Source organism: Jatropha curcas, chromosome 6, assembly GCF_041381405.1.
Source record: "Jatropha curcas cultivar XTBG-Jc1 chromosome 6, XTBG_Jcur_1.0, whole genome shotgun sequence".
In the NCBI taxonomy this organism is placed as follows: domain Eukaryota; kingdom Viridiplantae; phylum Streptophyta; class Magnoliopsida; order Malpighiales; family Euphorbiaceae; genus Jatropha; species Jatropha curcas.
In genome coordinates this window covers 2,594,650-2,610,261 of record NC_143156.1, presented here as the reverse complement: position 1 = coordinate 2,610,261, position 15,612 = coordinate 2,594,650, and the positions used below count along the sequence as shown (strand labels likewise).

The 15,612-nt window shown below is 29.4% G+C and overlaps 1 protein-coding gene across 2 annotated transcripts; it reads left to right on the top strand.

Moving 5' to 3' along the window:
• Nucleotides 1–8,602: 8,602 nt before the first annotated feature.
• LOC105629631 (ubiquitin family protein) lies at nt 8,603–12,655 on the top strand. Of its 2 annotated transcripts, none has more exons than XM_012211245.4 (7): nt 8,603–8,979; nt 10,018–10,162; nt 10,399–10,513; nt 10,601–10,664; nt 11,246–11,411; nt 11,807–12,103; nt 12,263–12,655. In XM_012211245.4, the coding sequence occupies exons 1-6, from the start codon at nt 8,711–8,713 to the stop codon at nt 12,050–12,052; spliced, it is 1,005 nt and encodes a 334-aa protein (XP_012066635.1). In that variant the 5' UTR covers nt 8,603–8,710; the 3' UTR covers nt 12,053–12,103; nt 12,263–12,655. The 2 variants fall into 2 exon arrangements, with proteins under 2 accessions (XP_012066635.1, XP_012066634.1); XM_012211244.4 differs by having other exon boundaries at nt 8,607–8,979; nt 12,234–12,655.
• Nucleotides 12,656–15,612: the final 2,957 nt, after the last annotated feature.

Sequence of the window (15,612 nt, the reverse complement as noted above, 5' to 3'; positions counted from 1 at the left end):
TCAAGAGAGAGGAGGGAGGCAAGGGGCGAATACTTGAATATGTAAGTTAAGTGGCGCAAAATGGTGAACGCGTATTACATTTTGCTGAACGGCCAGATTCAATCCCAACCAAAGTAAGCTATTTTTGATTTTCCTTTTTCTTTTCTTGTAAGAGAGGGGGCAATTGTCCGCACCCTCTTATCAAGGTAGCTTCGCCACTGATAATGATTAATTGTTAGGCAATCTGGAATGGCCTCGCGTCATTATGAAATTTGATATTCAACTAATTATCCAAGCTTTGATAAGTCCTAGCTATATTGATTTTTCTTTCTTTAATCTTGTTATTAATGATTGTATTTTGTAATAGATCAGTGTTGATGTTCATTTTAGTTTTGTTCAACGCTCTACGAATGAGGCAGCTCATCAGTTAGCTCCGGCAACTTATTATTTTATCAGGCATGGCTGAATGGTGTAACCATCTCCTAATTTTATATTTAGAAATTTATCATTCCGTTTTGTAAGAATTGACTTGGTAAGTTTAAATATTGATTCTTAGATAATGCTATTAGTTATGAAATAGGGCTTTTTTTTTTTTTTTTTTTTTTTTTAAGTTAAAAGAAACTTCGAATGAAAAAAGTAGTTTTAAATTTTACGTTTAAACTATATGTTGCACATAGTATAAAAAATTTTTAAAAATTGAAAAACCTATTGAATTTCATAAAATCTAATATTCAAATATGTAGTTTTCTTTTTGTGCCTATTTTTACTATTAAAAATGAGACCTTTCGTGTTTAAAATGATAAATGACACTTTTTTTTTACTTAATTACAATTATAACATAACCTAATAAGTCAATAAAATCATGGCCTAACAAACTAATAAAGATCATTTACGTCCGAGTTAGAACCTCACCCTCATCCCTTTAATTCGTAACCTGATTAAAGAATATTAATTTATTATAGAAATAATAGAGAAACTTTGCACTAATATAGAAAATAAATCTGCTAACGAAAAGTATTAATTTTCTTACTAAAGTAATAGATAAACTATACAACCTGATATAGAAGAATCAACCTGCACTTAACAACTTTAAATAATTAATATGGACTTGACAACTTTAAGGCTCCATTTATTTTCTGGAAATAACTCTACAAAGTTAAGACTTTATTTATTTCCTATCAATAACTTATTTTGAAATTATTTTTCACAATTTATTTTCTATAGGTTGATTGAAATATTAAAGTTTAGTTTGAAGATATTAAAACTTATCATTTAAACATAAAAATAAAAAATTGATTACTAATGTTAAGGCGAGAAGTCTTTAATGTGTTTTAACGAACCAAAAAATAAATAAATTTTGTTGTGATTTTTTCTTCGGAAAAAGTAAACATATATACAGTGGTATGGTTGGACAAAACTTCCATGATAAATTTTTAATTTCTAAATAAGATTGGATAAAATTTGCTAATTAGAATTGATAATATATATTTGATTTAATATTGAATAAACGTAAATTATTCAATTTCATACACGTTTAGTAGTATCTATGTATAATATCAATGTTCATCAATTAAATTATATTTGATTTATTATAATTTTTATGTTTGTCCAAATCTCTTATGATAATATTAATATGGTTATGCATATAATATTTAAATTTTAATTAAAAAGTAATTTTCTTGCTATACAATCAACTTTCTAAATTAAAATTTACAATTGTAATTTTTTGTAATAATAATATTTTTTATTTTTTTATTAGACAATAGAATTTAGATTTAAATAGAAAATCAATAGACTAATCAAATTAAATTACCTTTATTTTTTCAACTAACTGGATCAAAAATCTTAAAAATATTTTTGTTAATACATAAATATAATAAGGGCATTTTTGTCGATTCTAATATTTCCTTCTCGTTCTCTCTATATATACACATGCAAGTTTCATGATGAAAAACCGAAATACTTGCATAGATTTCTCCAAGCTATAGACTATACCATTTTATTTTTTGTAAGCTATAGCAAATCAAGAAATGGCAAACTTGAAATTCTTCTCAAAAACATTGACCAAAATCGACATTGAAAGGAAGTTATCCGTCCTCCTTAGTTCTACAGGGCAACTGCCCTTCGAAGAGGGGCAAATGATGACCTTGACTGTCTATGATGACAGTGGCTGTAGATGGATATTTCCTTGCTCTATTGAAGAAGATGGAGGCAGTGGACGTTTTCTTACGCTCGGCTGGCTTGAGTTTGTCAATAAAAAGAATTTGAGAGTTGGTGATAAACTTATTATTCATGAGGAATTTATGAATAATAATAGTAAAGGTCAAGCTAACCCAAGAACTTGGAACAGAATTTATGTTCAAAGAAAGATTAGGTTGTTTGGTGTGGATATTTGGGGTAATCTGTAAGATTACTTGGGGTCATTATGGTCATTTAATAATTTTACCTCAGAATCCTTCCTGCTGTGGATGATTCTTTGGTACATGACCATTAAGTCAAATTATTACTATTGAATAAGAAAAAATTAATTATATGCATGAAATTAGTGTGTTTTTTAGTCAATCAGGTGTTGATCTGGTTAGTGAGCGTTTCACTTGTGTGAGAAGTGAGAGGTCTCGAATTTGAGTAATCTCGACCACAGTTGTTTTCACCAGTTTGGTGAGTTAAGGGAGGGCTACCCCTATTGTGTAGCCCGCAGTGTTATTTCAATTAATATCTTTTGCAGTAATATTTTCATATTTTTAGACATAGAAGTGCTAATGATTGATTGGTTTTTTAATTTTTCAAACCGCTAACGTTTCTGGTAGTTAGAGTTTCCTTGATCTCAGAAAGGTGTCCAGTTCAGTAAAGAGTAAAAGAATGTTTCTTGTGTCACTCTTTCTGGAGGACGGCGGGCATTCTAAAATTCTATAGAAATTTTACAATTACGTCACCAAGTTCACAAATCTTTTTATTTATTTATTTTTTCTCAATCAAAAATATATATCTTGCGAAGCACCATCTATGATATATTAGATTCACTTTACAACGTCTTCCACCAAACTTAATTAGCATTAGCAATATATATATATATATTGAAGGTCAAGCCTTATACTAATGGCTAAGTTGAAGGTCTCGTGATTATAAGAGTTTCAAAATACATACTTTTTTTTCAATGCTTACCTATTTTCGTTCGGTACTAACACATAAAAACCCATTTAAAAGGTATTGATTAAGTGGGTATAGGACTGAGTATATGAATCAAATCAACCATTCACAAAATTGAAATATTTCAGTATATTTTCAGACTTTCGCCATAACTTTGTTGTTATTCTTTTTATCTGTTTTATGGAAAACTATTTTTTATTATTAATATATAGTCAGGCAATGGGTCTAATACTCTTTGTTTATCAATTGGTTTTTCTCCAGGATCTTTAAATGCTAAGGAGTTATTTAATTGTGTTCTTTGCTTAAAATTTACTTTTACAGCACTTAAAATTTCATGTTTCTTAATTTTGTTTTCCACAGCAGCAGCTATTATTTTGTTTTGCTTTTGGGATGAATTACTGCTTTTGCATCAATTTTCTGCAGTTCAGGTGACATAACGGGTTTCATATTTTAATTTCTATGGTTCAATCTTTTATTTTTCAAAGTGCTGCTGGTCGTGTAAAAGGCTGAAACATAGATTAAGACAAATAAACTCTTCTTATTTCTATATTTTCTTGTAAACAATAGAGCTCCAATTTCATTTTATTCTTTTGCAAGTCTACATCAATGGCCAACCCCTATTTAATTTAAAAACACAAACGCAAAAAATCATTTCTCATCCGGCCTTTATATATATATATATATATATATATATAAAAGAAAATTAAAAAGCAAGCTAGAAATTTGATAGTCAACGTATAGCAAATAAAATAAGTTAGTATTTGGCATTAAGGGTTAAAAAAAAACAATATAACTTTTGGCATACGTATATAAAGATATTACTTTATATTATTATGTGATTCAATGAATTTGAAACTTTAATATAGACTTACACATAGAATAACAGTATAACAGTAGTTATATATATAATCTGGAATCAAATTCAGGTTCTTCAAACTAAAAAAAAAAAAATTTAATACAAACTTATATTTATTGTCCTTATATAAAAATATTATACTCGACAAAGCTCATATAGGAGCGATTCTTCAAGCGTGTTAATTTTCATACCGAGGATCTTAAATTAAGTAAAAAAAGTCTCAACTACTTATTCCTTATCAACATTGGTAGTAAATATTATATTTAAAAACATAAAAATAAAAATAAACAAACAAACAAACACAGACGTTAAGGCCCTCATACCCTGGAATGGGAAGTTAATGCCTGATTTTCTACTTTCTTCACCTCCTTCCAAGTCGGTTTACCAAGAAAGATAATTTTTCTCAGCCCTCTAATCTGTATCTTACGAGCGCCATCATGTCTTATTATATAGAATATCACAGCATCACCATCTCGAAGACCGAAATGTTTCACAAATGGACGCCAAGAAGCTGGAGTGAGAGTTGGTTTAGAATATTTCTCAGTCTTGCGTATGGATAATCGAAATGTCCATTCCTTGCCATCTCGATCAAATGAAGTGATTTTTTCTTTCGACTCTCCATTTTCATCCAAATCAGCAAGTTTCTTCAGGAAATCACTTGGAGCGATGAATTGGTGCTCCAAATCAGTTTTTCTCAACGGCTTTTCACAAAGCTTGTAGATTGAATCAGACTTTATCTCGGGAAGGAGTTTAGTATTAGCCATCTTCTTCATGAAATTAGTGAAAGTTGGTGCTTCTATATATAGCTAGAAAAATTGAGCAAATTTGGGACGAAGTTAGACAACTTTTTTGGTCAGCATGGGTTTAGCTTACGTTTTATTTGGAAGGCCTCCTTTTCAAATGAATATTTTACAGAGAGCCGACAAGGAATTCCATTAATAACACGGCTTTATCCCTCTAAGGTTTTGTCCCTATTGAAATGACCGAGGTTTTTTCCCTATTTATTTGTCTTGTCTCTAATTATCCCGATAAGCGATACATATGATTAATAACTAAGGTTGGGGCCCATATGTATATATACATATAAAATAAAATAAAATAAGATATTATAGAAATACTCGATTATGAATCTAAGTCTTGACCTATCAAACCAAGCATCGGATGCAACTGTTCCATTTTAGACAACTAGGCATTTATCTGTTTAACATATTTTATTTTGATTTTAATAGAGAAAAAGAATGTGGTGTCAACAGAATTAAGCTTAGAAAAAGAAAATTAAGCTTTTTAAGCTCAGAATTAAGCTTAAAAAGCGCCATCACAATTGGATAAACAAAGTTGGGATAAACAAAGAGAATAATAAAAAAAAAATGTTAGTAAGCGTCTCACTTGTGTGAGGAGTGAGAGGTCTCGAGTTTGAGTCATCTCGACTACAGTTGTTTTCACCGGTTTGGTGAGTCAAGGGAGAGCTACCCCTGTTGTATAGTCCGTAGTGTTATTTCAATTAATGTGTTTTGCAGTTATATTTTTATATTTTTAGACATAGAAGTGCTAATGATTGATTGGTTTTTTAATTTTTCAAACCGCTAACGTTTCTGGTAGTTAGAGTTTCCTTGATCTCAGAAAGGTGTCCAGTTCAGTAAAGAGTAAAAGAATGTTTCTTGTGTCACTCTTTCTGGAGGACGGCGGGCATTCTAAAATTCTATAGAAATTTTACAATTACGTCACCAAGTTCACAAATCTTTTTATTTATTTATTTTTTCTCAATCAAAAATATATATCTTGCAAAGCACCATCTATGATATATCAGATTCACTTTACAACTTCTTCCACCAAACTTAATTCATTAGCAAAATATATATTATATTAATATTATTATAGCCAGAGAATTATCTCATTTAGCATATTGTATATATGCACACACAGAATAATCCATAAAAAAACATTTTTATTTTTCAACACATTTCTTAACATCAACATGAAAAATTTGCAAATGGGTGGATGAAAAAAAAGAAAAAAGAAAAAAGAAAATTTATTATGTTAAAATTAAAACACGTATCTAACTGTATATATATATCCGCCAAGGTTAAAGAAAATTAAAAAAAAGAAAAAAGTTGAAAGAAAATAATATAATGTATATAGCTTTTTAATAAATTCTTGAGTAAAATTTTTTTATATTATAAATAATAAAAATGCAGTCATAATTTTTTTATCATGAGAATGAGAATTAATAAATAAACATGTATAGAAAAGTACGGATTGAAAATGGTCGAATTTATAGAGATAAATAAAAAAATGAAGTAAAAGGAGAATTAGTTAGTTTGCTTTATTTTATACTTAATAAAAAAATAATTTCATAAATCATTAAATCTATAAATTAAGTAATTCATTTTAAATATGAGAAACTCCAACACATTTAATACAATTTAGTTCAAAAGATAAATATAAATTCAAATAATTATAAATATTATCCGTATCACTTCTTTAGTATTCTAGCAGCACCAAAAGAAAATATGTCTGCTATATATATATATATATATATATATATATGCCTATAAAAATGAAATTTGTGCTTGTGGAAATTATGGAGCGGACTCATCTTCTTCGATTCTGATACTGGCTGGCCCATAACATCAAGGCCAGCTTGTCTTTGAGCAATCAAGGACTTTGAATGCAAGGCCTCCTTTTTCTGTTTATATCCCAGCCCAACCACTCTTCAGTGCCTTCAAAAGCTCTATCTAAGTAGCTTTAAATGTAAAATTAGGTTGATGTCCTCTACCTCAAGAATTAATCTTCATATTCTCATCCCCACGTAGATCTAGTTAACTTGTAAACGTTATGAATTGTAGTTATAGATGCAATATGTTGCAGTGACTCTTCTCAAAAACATTAACCAAAACTGATATTGAAAGTCCTTTATATGTCTCTATTAATTCTATAGGACAGCTGCCTTTCGACGAGGGCAGACAATGATCATGCATGTCTACGATGACAGTGGCTGTGGATAGATATTTCCCTACTCTGTTCAAGAAGATGAAGATGCTGGACTGATATTTCCCTACTCTGTTCAAGAAGATGAAGATGCTGGACTGTGGATAGATATTTCCCTACTCTGTTCAAGAAGATGAAGATGCTGGACGTTTTCTTTCAGTCCGCTGGCTTGAGTTTGCTAGTAGAAAGAATTTGCGAGTTGGTGATAAGGTTATTATGGAAATTATGAATAATAACAGATATCAAGTTGACACAGGCAGTTGGAATAGAATTCAAGTTCAAAGAAAGATTAGATTGTTTGGTATGGATATTTTGGGTAATCTGTGAGATTATTTAGAGCAGACCGGACATAAAATCGACTTCATGAATGGGAATGGGTTGCGGTGGAATCAAGTCATCTCGGTTTAATTAGATTTTTTACTTTTTAAATTTTTATAATTATTTGTAAAAAGTTAACAAAATATATTCATAAATAATTTTATAATGAAAAATAATAATATAATTATAAATGTAAAATTATTTTTCAACCATTTGTTATCTAATATTAATCAAACTTTCATTATCCAAACTAGATATTTTATATTCAACATAATAAAAGATATATCAAAATATAAGTTATAGTAATTTAAATATTATAATAATATTTAAATCATTAATAAATCACACAAAATATAAAAATATTTGTATATTAATTAAATTATATTTTTATTATTTTATTAAATGAATAAATAAACAATTATGAGTTATAATGTATGAATTTTTAAAACTACTGTTTTATGTAATTCATTGTACAAACCAATTATTATATATTCAACTGAATAATAAACATATTAAAATATAAGTTACACTTAGTAATTTAAATGTTACAATAATGTTTAAATCATACAAAATATAAAAATATTTATGTGCTAATTAAATTATTTTATTAGAAAATAATGAAATTATGAATGGGCTTATAATCTTGAAGCCCATTTGTTTTTCATTAAACAAAATGTTGCTTTCATTTTCAAAACAGTAGGTTGTATAAGATGAGAGAGAGATATCAGTCAAGCCTTATACTAATGGCTAAGTTGAAGGTCTCGTGGTTATAAGAGTTTCAAAATACATACTTTTTTTTTTTCAATGCTTACCTATTTAGTGAAATTTTTTATTTAATTAGTCTTTTTTTAAATGATAATGTTCTATTCATTTTCAAAATAGTAGAATGTATCGGACGAGGGAGAATCAATTCAACATTGATTAAATAATTAAAAAATATGAAAATTATTATTATAAAAGTTATACTAATCAAATATCAAATTAATTTTTTATATATAAAAATTAAAAATATAAAAATTATTGTAATTAATATGTGGAGGTGAAAAATGAAATTCAGGATCTCATTTCATAATTTTTTTGGATCAAATCACCTAAAACAACGTGAATGAGGCTTGGGACGGAACACGAATTTAAGTAGGGAGAGGCTAAAAATAAAAAAGAAAAAAAAAATTTAAAAATTAGAACCTATAAGAATATTTTTGTATATATATATAAAATTAGGAAAAATAAATAAATTTTGAAATATTTTGGGAGGTCAAACAGGATATTTAAGAAAAGTTATAAAAAATTGTGGGGAAAAAAAGTTAAATTTTGAAAGTTCCATCCCTGCTTACACACAAAGCAAGGGGGAAGAAAACAAAAGCGAAAGCAAAGGGAACGATTTTTATTTCTCGGAGAGAAAGCGCACTCATTAAGCTAACAATGGCAGCTGCTTCTTCTTCGATAGCAGTCTCATCGGCGACGGAGGAGGAGCTGGCACTGAGAGTAAAGTGGAGCGGCAAGGAGTATACTGTACGGGTCTGCGGCGACGATTCTGTAGGGGAATTGAAGCGCCGCATATGCGAACTCACCAATGTTTTGCCTAAGCGACAAAAGCTTCTGTATCCTAAAATCGGTAATAAGCTGGCCGATGACACTGTTTTGCTCTCCCAACTTCCGCTTAAATCCTCGCTCAAAATGACCATGATTGGGTTAGATTTCTCTCTCCCTTTTGTATTATTTTTTTTAACTGGGTTTTCTTTTTATTGATTGCTTCTTATTTTTGATAAATTTTCTCTCTTATTGTCATTTTCATTTTCCTTTATGATGGGTTATTTTGAATTTTGAGAAAGCCTCTTCTAAGGAAAGCTCCATGTTTGTTGAGGACAACACATGACCCTTAACCCTGCAACCTCGGATACTGATAGGAGTCTTGTGATCACAACAAATTGGTAGACTGAATGTTAGATTTTTCATTTTCTATGTTTAATGGAGGCTTGAGTATTAAGGATTTTAATTAAAGTTAAACTTGTAATTGAAAAATGGGGCATAATCGAGCTGGTGAAGAAAGAGTAGAACATAATAGAAATAGATTGAAAGATAGTGAAATGTTCCTGTCATTTAGTCAATCTTCTGTAGTTGATGATTGAAGGTTTGAGTTTGGTATAATTCTTACTGCATCTTTGAGATGATTGGCTTTCATATTATTATATAAATCAAATTTGTTACAAACAAAAAGGAAAAAGGAAAAAGAAAAATCACAAAACGCCTATCTTTCATTGTTTGGTACTTCATATAGCTTCCATATTGCACCCGTGATCTTGCTAGAAATTGGAATTTATTTCCCCTTACTCTTGCTTGTATGACAGTAACTTTTACTCAAAAATTAAAACTTTTACATTGAAAGTGCTGATAAGGAGGTGGTGATCTCTTGCAATGTGGGTTGTAGAAATGTACAATGTTTGCTGATAAGTTTTTGCAAGTTGTAAAGGATGCATAGAATTTCCATTTGCTCATTACCTCAGCTTCAGCAATTAGATCCTCATTCATTTTTTTTTTTTTTTGCAAAAAAATTTGTTGAAGCAGAATGTGTAACGTAAGTTACGCCCAATGAAGTCAAAGACATTTTGAGTTTGAGGACTAGTTTTTATTTTTAAAGAAGTGACTTTTTGCAACATGATTACATGGACACAAATCTTTTGCATTTTAAATGTAGTTGAAATTTCTATTAAATTTAACTGAACTTTCAGGACTGTTGAAGATGAGATAATTGTGGATCAACTGGACTCTCCGGAGATTGTTGATGATTTTGAACTTGGGCAAGATGAAGCTGTTGATATTAAAGATAAGGAAGTTAATAAACAAAAACTGAGGAGACGTATTGATCAATATAAGGTCAGCTTGTATTTCGTTGGTTTTAAATGGCTTATAGTTATAGAATGCTGGACCCCTGATGGGAAGCTATTATGTATATTATATGCCTAGGTATGTACCATAAGAGCTTTTAGCTAAATATGGCTTGAATTTTTTATTGGCATGGATTTACATGCATGATGTGATCATGATGTGATGCTTCCCTTAGACACAACTAACTTTTTGATGTTCCTTTTTCTTTATGAGTTGGATTATAGATTGAACTTCGGAGTCCATGTCGTGAAGGGAAAAAACTGCTTGTTCTAGATATTGATTATACCCTGTTTGATCACCGGTCCACAGCAGAGAATCCGCTTGAACTTATGCGACCTTGTAAGTTGTTCGGTTATGACAACTTATTGTTTAAATGTTTTGCTCTTTGTAACAATTTGTTTCTAATTGCATTATCTTCTTGTGCAGACCTTCATGAGTTTCTTACAGCTGTTTATGCAGAATATGATATTATGATATGGTCTGCAACCAGGTTAGGATGCCTTCCCACACCACCCCTGCATACACATGCATGCATGCCCAACCCAACCCAACCCAAAAAGAAATTTGGAATCTTTGTCCAGCACTCAACCTTTTGTCATCTCATGAAAAATATGCATTTTATTCTTTTAGCCTGAAGAGAAAAGTTCTTATGTCGAGACATTCTTATGGCCTTCATTGATAGAAGATGATTATTGTTATTATTGCTGCTGTTATGCCCCCCCCCCCCCCCCCCCCCCCCCCAAATGTTATAAAATAATTATACTTGATTTTTATTCATACAAGCAAATTCTCACAAAAATATTCTCCGAAGCCAACTTTATTTTCTGCAAATTGAATAGGACTCAATGTGAATCCCTTTGAGAATTAAACACAGAAATATGAATGAGCCTAAAGAAACCAGTTTTCAACTATAATTTTTCCCAATTTTTGTTTCACATTTTCATTTTATAAAGTGTCTTGTTTACCTCAAAATATATTATAACATTTTTTTTTTTTTTTTTGCAATATGAAACATGAAATCCTTGACTTAGACATATATGAAATAATTATTTATTTATCTCCTTTTTGCAGCATGAAGTGGATAGAACTGAAGATGGGACAACTGGGGGTGCTCAACAATCCAAACTACAAAATCACGGCTCTTCTAGACCATTTAGGAATGATTACAGTTCAATCAGATTCTCGAGGGATTTTTGACTGCAAGCCACTTGGATTGATTTGGGCTCTTTTCCCTGAGGTACAAATTTTTAAGATGATCTTTTCTAAAAGAGAATTGTTTGTATTGCTTCTGCTGTTAATTTACTGAAATTTGAAAGAAAGAACCAAATGATGATGAGCATTTTATAAGAATTTCTCTTGCATAGTTTATCAATCTAGAAAGCCTTTTGAAGGTAGTACCATGACAAAGGAAGAGGCGATGATTTTTTCTTATTAAATGGGTTGTTTAAATCCATAATGAATCAATCATGCTAATAAGTTTTTCAATTCCTATAAAACATGACACTTCCCCATTTGAGATCAAAAGATCTATTTTCAATGCTGTGTGAACTGCAGCAAAATTAGTAGTTGCATTTTCTTTTTGGTCAAATAACATTCTTTTGACAGACTGCTGTTTTTTTATATATATTTCAGTTTTACAGTCCAAAAAACACTATAATGTTTGATGATCTGCGAAGAAATTTTGTGATGAACCCACAAAATGGCCTTACGATTAGGCCTTTCAGAAAGGCTCATGCAAATAGAGATAGTGATCAGGAGCTTGTAAAGCTCACTCAATACTTGCTTGCCATTGCGGAACATGATGATTTACGCACCCTGGATCATGGAAAGTGGGAATTCTTTACTGAGGACAATACAAAAAGGCGGAGGCATGCATAATTCACATTAACAGCTTGGAATCCTTGATAGCTGGTTATATTCACTTTTGAGGTACTAATATTTTTTTTTCAATTCTTTTAGTTATTTTATTTTCTCATCTACTCTCTTTCATTTTGTTTGTGTCCATCACAACAGTGACACTTTGATTTGTTGAAGTTTTTCTTTTGCAATATATCTGCAGTATTTCTTATGATATCTATATATGTCAAGGAAGCCAAAGGGTGGATACTTAATACAGCTGAAGCAGCATTTGGGTACATGTTTGGAAATGAAATCCTGTAGTAAATGGAGTTTGTTTAGCACTAAACTCGTCAGTTTACATATATTATATGGATCAGTACGAATTGACTTGTGTTGTGGTGACCTCTACAGATCGTTCGACAAATTGATTCTAGAAATGAACTTATTTTTACGTCCTGTTGGGAGGAAAACAGAAGAAAATATGAAACTTGGTGCATTTCTTAAGGATTTCTGGCATCCAATAGGAACTGTATTGTGAACTATGTTATGTTACTTTGTAGAAGAATTATTTATTTTGTCTTAAGTTATGCCCTTGTTAGGACTGACTGATTTATATATCTAATTCATAAGATATTTGAATGAGTTCTGTAGCACAGGTCAAGAAGAGAGATTGTGAGCAAAATTTTTGGCATCAACTAGGTAGAACTCGTTGATTATTATTAAAAATTGAATTTTTAAGTTTAATATTTTATCATATCCTTATCTCCAAGAAATTAATTTATATGTTACTTTCATTCATTTTTGTCCAAATATTGTTTAAATGATATGCTACATATTTTCTAGATGAATTATATATCACATAATTTTCATTTTTTACAATATGTGATTGTTGACATTGTATGTTAGAACTTGATATTTACCTTGAGATGCAAATTGTTAATACTATTTTTTGGATTAAAAATTCAAATGAGATATTAGAGAAAACTAATAAAAATATCTACATTGGATTTAGTTCTCAAAATCAACTGGAGAGATCTAATTATTATTGCTTTGTACTCTGACATGCTCCTAAAATGGGTTGGATTGCACTAAATATGAATGGTTGTTTTAAAGGGATTCGGGACATACCGGACATATGAGAGTTATAATAGGAATTGCGTGTTTAAGTCCATCATAAGCAGCTTGATTTAGATATGTAAATCTGGAGTTTCAGTATCAATGATTGTTCCAATAGCTGTATTTTTTGTCTTCCTGAATCTCTTGTTGTCTATGTTTAACAATTTTCCATCTAAAAATATTTGTATGAACTCGAATGTTTTCATTAATTAGCTTCATAAACTTTCTCAATAATTTGAAGAAATCCAATCCAAGTGAGTTCAAATATTCTGTAGGATTATATTCTACTGTATAAAACTTATAAATTTCACCATTGTTGCTTAAATTTGTAATTTAAGGGCATTTGATTCAGTTGATTTTCACCAAATAATTAGTAGGAATTTTTGATAGATGATAGATAGAAATTCTAATTAATTATTAATTTTGTCAATGATATTTTAAATATTTTTCTTATTGACTCTTAGTTAATTTGTATTTTATATTATATTTGGATTCTATTAATTTTATAAAAATAATGGGTACTAAAATTGTTTTTAAATTAATATTTTATATGATCATTTTATTAATAATTATTAAAAATAATAAAAATAACTATTAGGTATTATAATAAAATTAATTTAAAATTAATATTTTTATTTATATAACACATTAAAGTAGAAATAATATATTTATTTTCAATATATATATATATATACAATTATTATATTCTTAATGATTATTTTACGTTTCAATCTCCATCAATATTTATAAGTTACCCATTTTAGGATTTCTGTTAAGCGAGCTCGCTTAATTCTAAAGTTCTTTCACTCTCCAAACTATTTTACTAAATGAAGTATCTGATCATTAGTTTTTCCGTTTTGGATATATAATTTGATTCATTTCTGTCTTCCGTATTTCACTACCCATAGCTAGCCTCCCATCCTAGAAGCTAGTCATTTCTGTGTCCTGCATTTCACTACTCATAACTAGCGTGCAATCTTAGAAGTTAGTCAGTAGCTTTGTTCTATCCGCCCTCTTGTGATCGAGCTGTCGGGTCAGATGTCATAACTCTTTTGTAATAATTTTTATAACTTCTAGTAGTCGGTCTTCCTTTAATAATAAAAGATTAGAAAACTTAATTTGAAACTATAAAAATATCCTTCTACTTTAAATCCTTTAAGCATTGGATATCTCCAAATTCATTTTTTATTCTTATTATTAATTTATTATTTTTTTTCTTGCTAACACTATTTATTTCTCCCTTTTTGTTATTTGCTACATTTTTAGCATTTTGCTACATCGAAACCAGAGGAACACTAGAATTTTTAATTCTCAAACTTAATAGGAGAAACTTTTTAGTTGTTTCTCATTGACTAACGAAGTCAGAAGAGAGTGAGATTGCTTGATCGTGCCAGTATCCATGCACTTAATAGGAATTGTTTTGGTAATCTCACATGCTCCTAAAAAGATTGAATTTAGAGGCGAGCAATTCTCGGCCAAATTGAATTAAATCGATTCAATTCGGTCAATTTCGAATAATTATTTTCGAAATTTAGTTACTAATAGGTTTAGAAATATGAATGAGCTTTCTAAGATAATAATACGGGTGGGAATTAATAGGGGTTTGCACAAAACATTGACTGTTGTACTGCTTTAAAAGCTGAATTTTGAGTTTCTCCATAGCCGATTCCTTGCATTGTAGTTGGGTTATATATATATTACCAACAATTAAACCAAACAAGTTCATTATCTAGTCCATGTATTATACACTCATTGTATTGTATGTTTCTTTGTAAAATGTTTTATTAATATTCTGTTAATCAATCTTAATTTAATAATAAAAGGTTAGGAAAATTAATTTGAAAATTATTAAATAATCTTCTACTTTAAATCCTTTGAAAATTGAGATTTTTATAAGTGTATTTGGCCAAACCATAATGGATTAAACAGTAACTATATATTCTTATTTGAATGTGAGTTGGGGTTTTGAAAAGGCAGGAAGATCTCATCCAATCATCCAATTGAATTTTTAATCTCTTTTGGTAGTATTAGTAATAATTTGACTGGGATAGGCTAATGACAGGAAGACAGATAATATCATCCCAGGTGATTAATGTTTGTATTCTAAAATATGAAAGTTACAAGTGATGACAGCAACCATAAGGATCATTACCAACCCTCCACAATAATAATAATGCTAATTTCTGAATTTCTTTTTTTTTTTTAACAAAAAAAAAAAAAAAAAAAAAAAAAAACACACACACACACACACACACTTGCCTAATCTTGTTATATGTCCAGCAAGCTCTCTCAAATTTGAATTTATTTTGATAAGATAATTATTTGCTAGATTTTGAATATAGAACCAAAATGAAAATTTTAAAATTTAAGTGATTTTATTAATACATATTGAACTTTTTTAAATACCTTGAAGTTAACCTAATAACAGTAAGTGGGTAAAGCAAATAATTACACAATTTACTGATATTAATTTTCAAATTTTA

Bases quoted from the DNA above. Each gene is read 5' to 3' on its own strand.
- LOC105629631 (XM_012211245.4), top strand. From the start codon at position 8,711: ATGGCAGCTGCTTCTTCTTCGATAGCAGTCTCATCGGCGACGGAGGAG. The intron at 10,514-10,600 runs GTAAGTTGTTCG...CTTCTTGTGCAG, and splicing joins GCTTGAACTTATGCGACCTT to ACCTTCATGAGTTTCTTACA. The intron at 10,665-11,245 runs GTTAGGATGCCT...TCCTTTTTGCAG, and splicing joins ATGATATGGTCTGCAACCAG to CATGAAGTGGATAGAACTGA.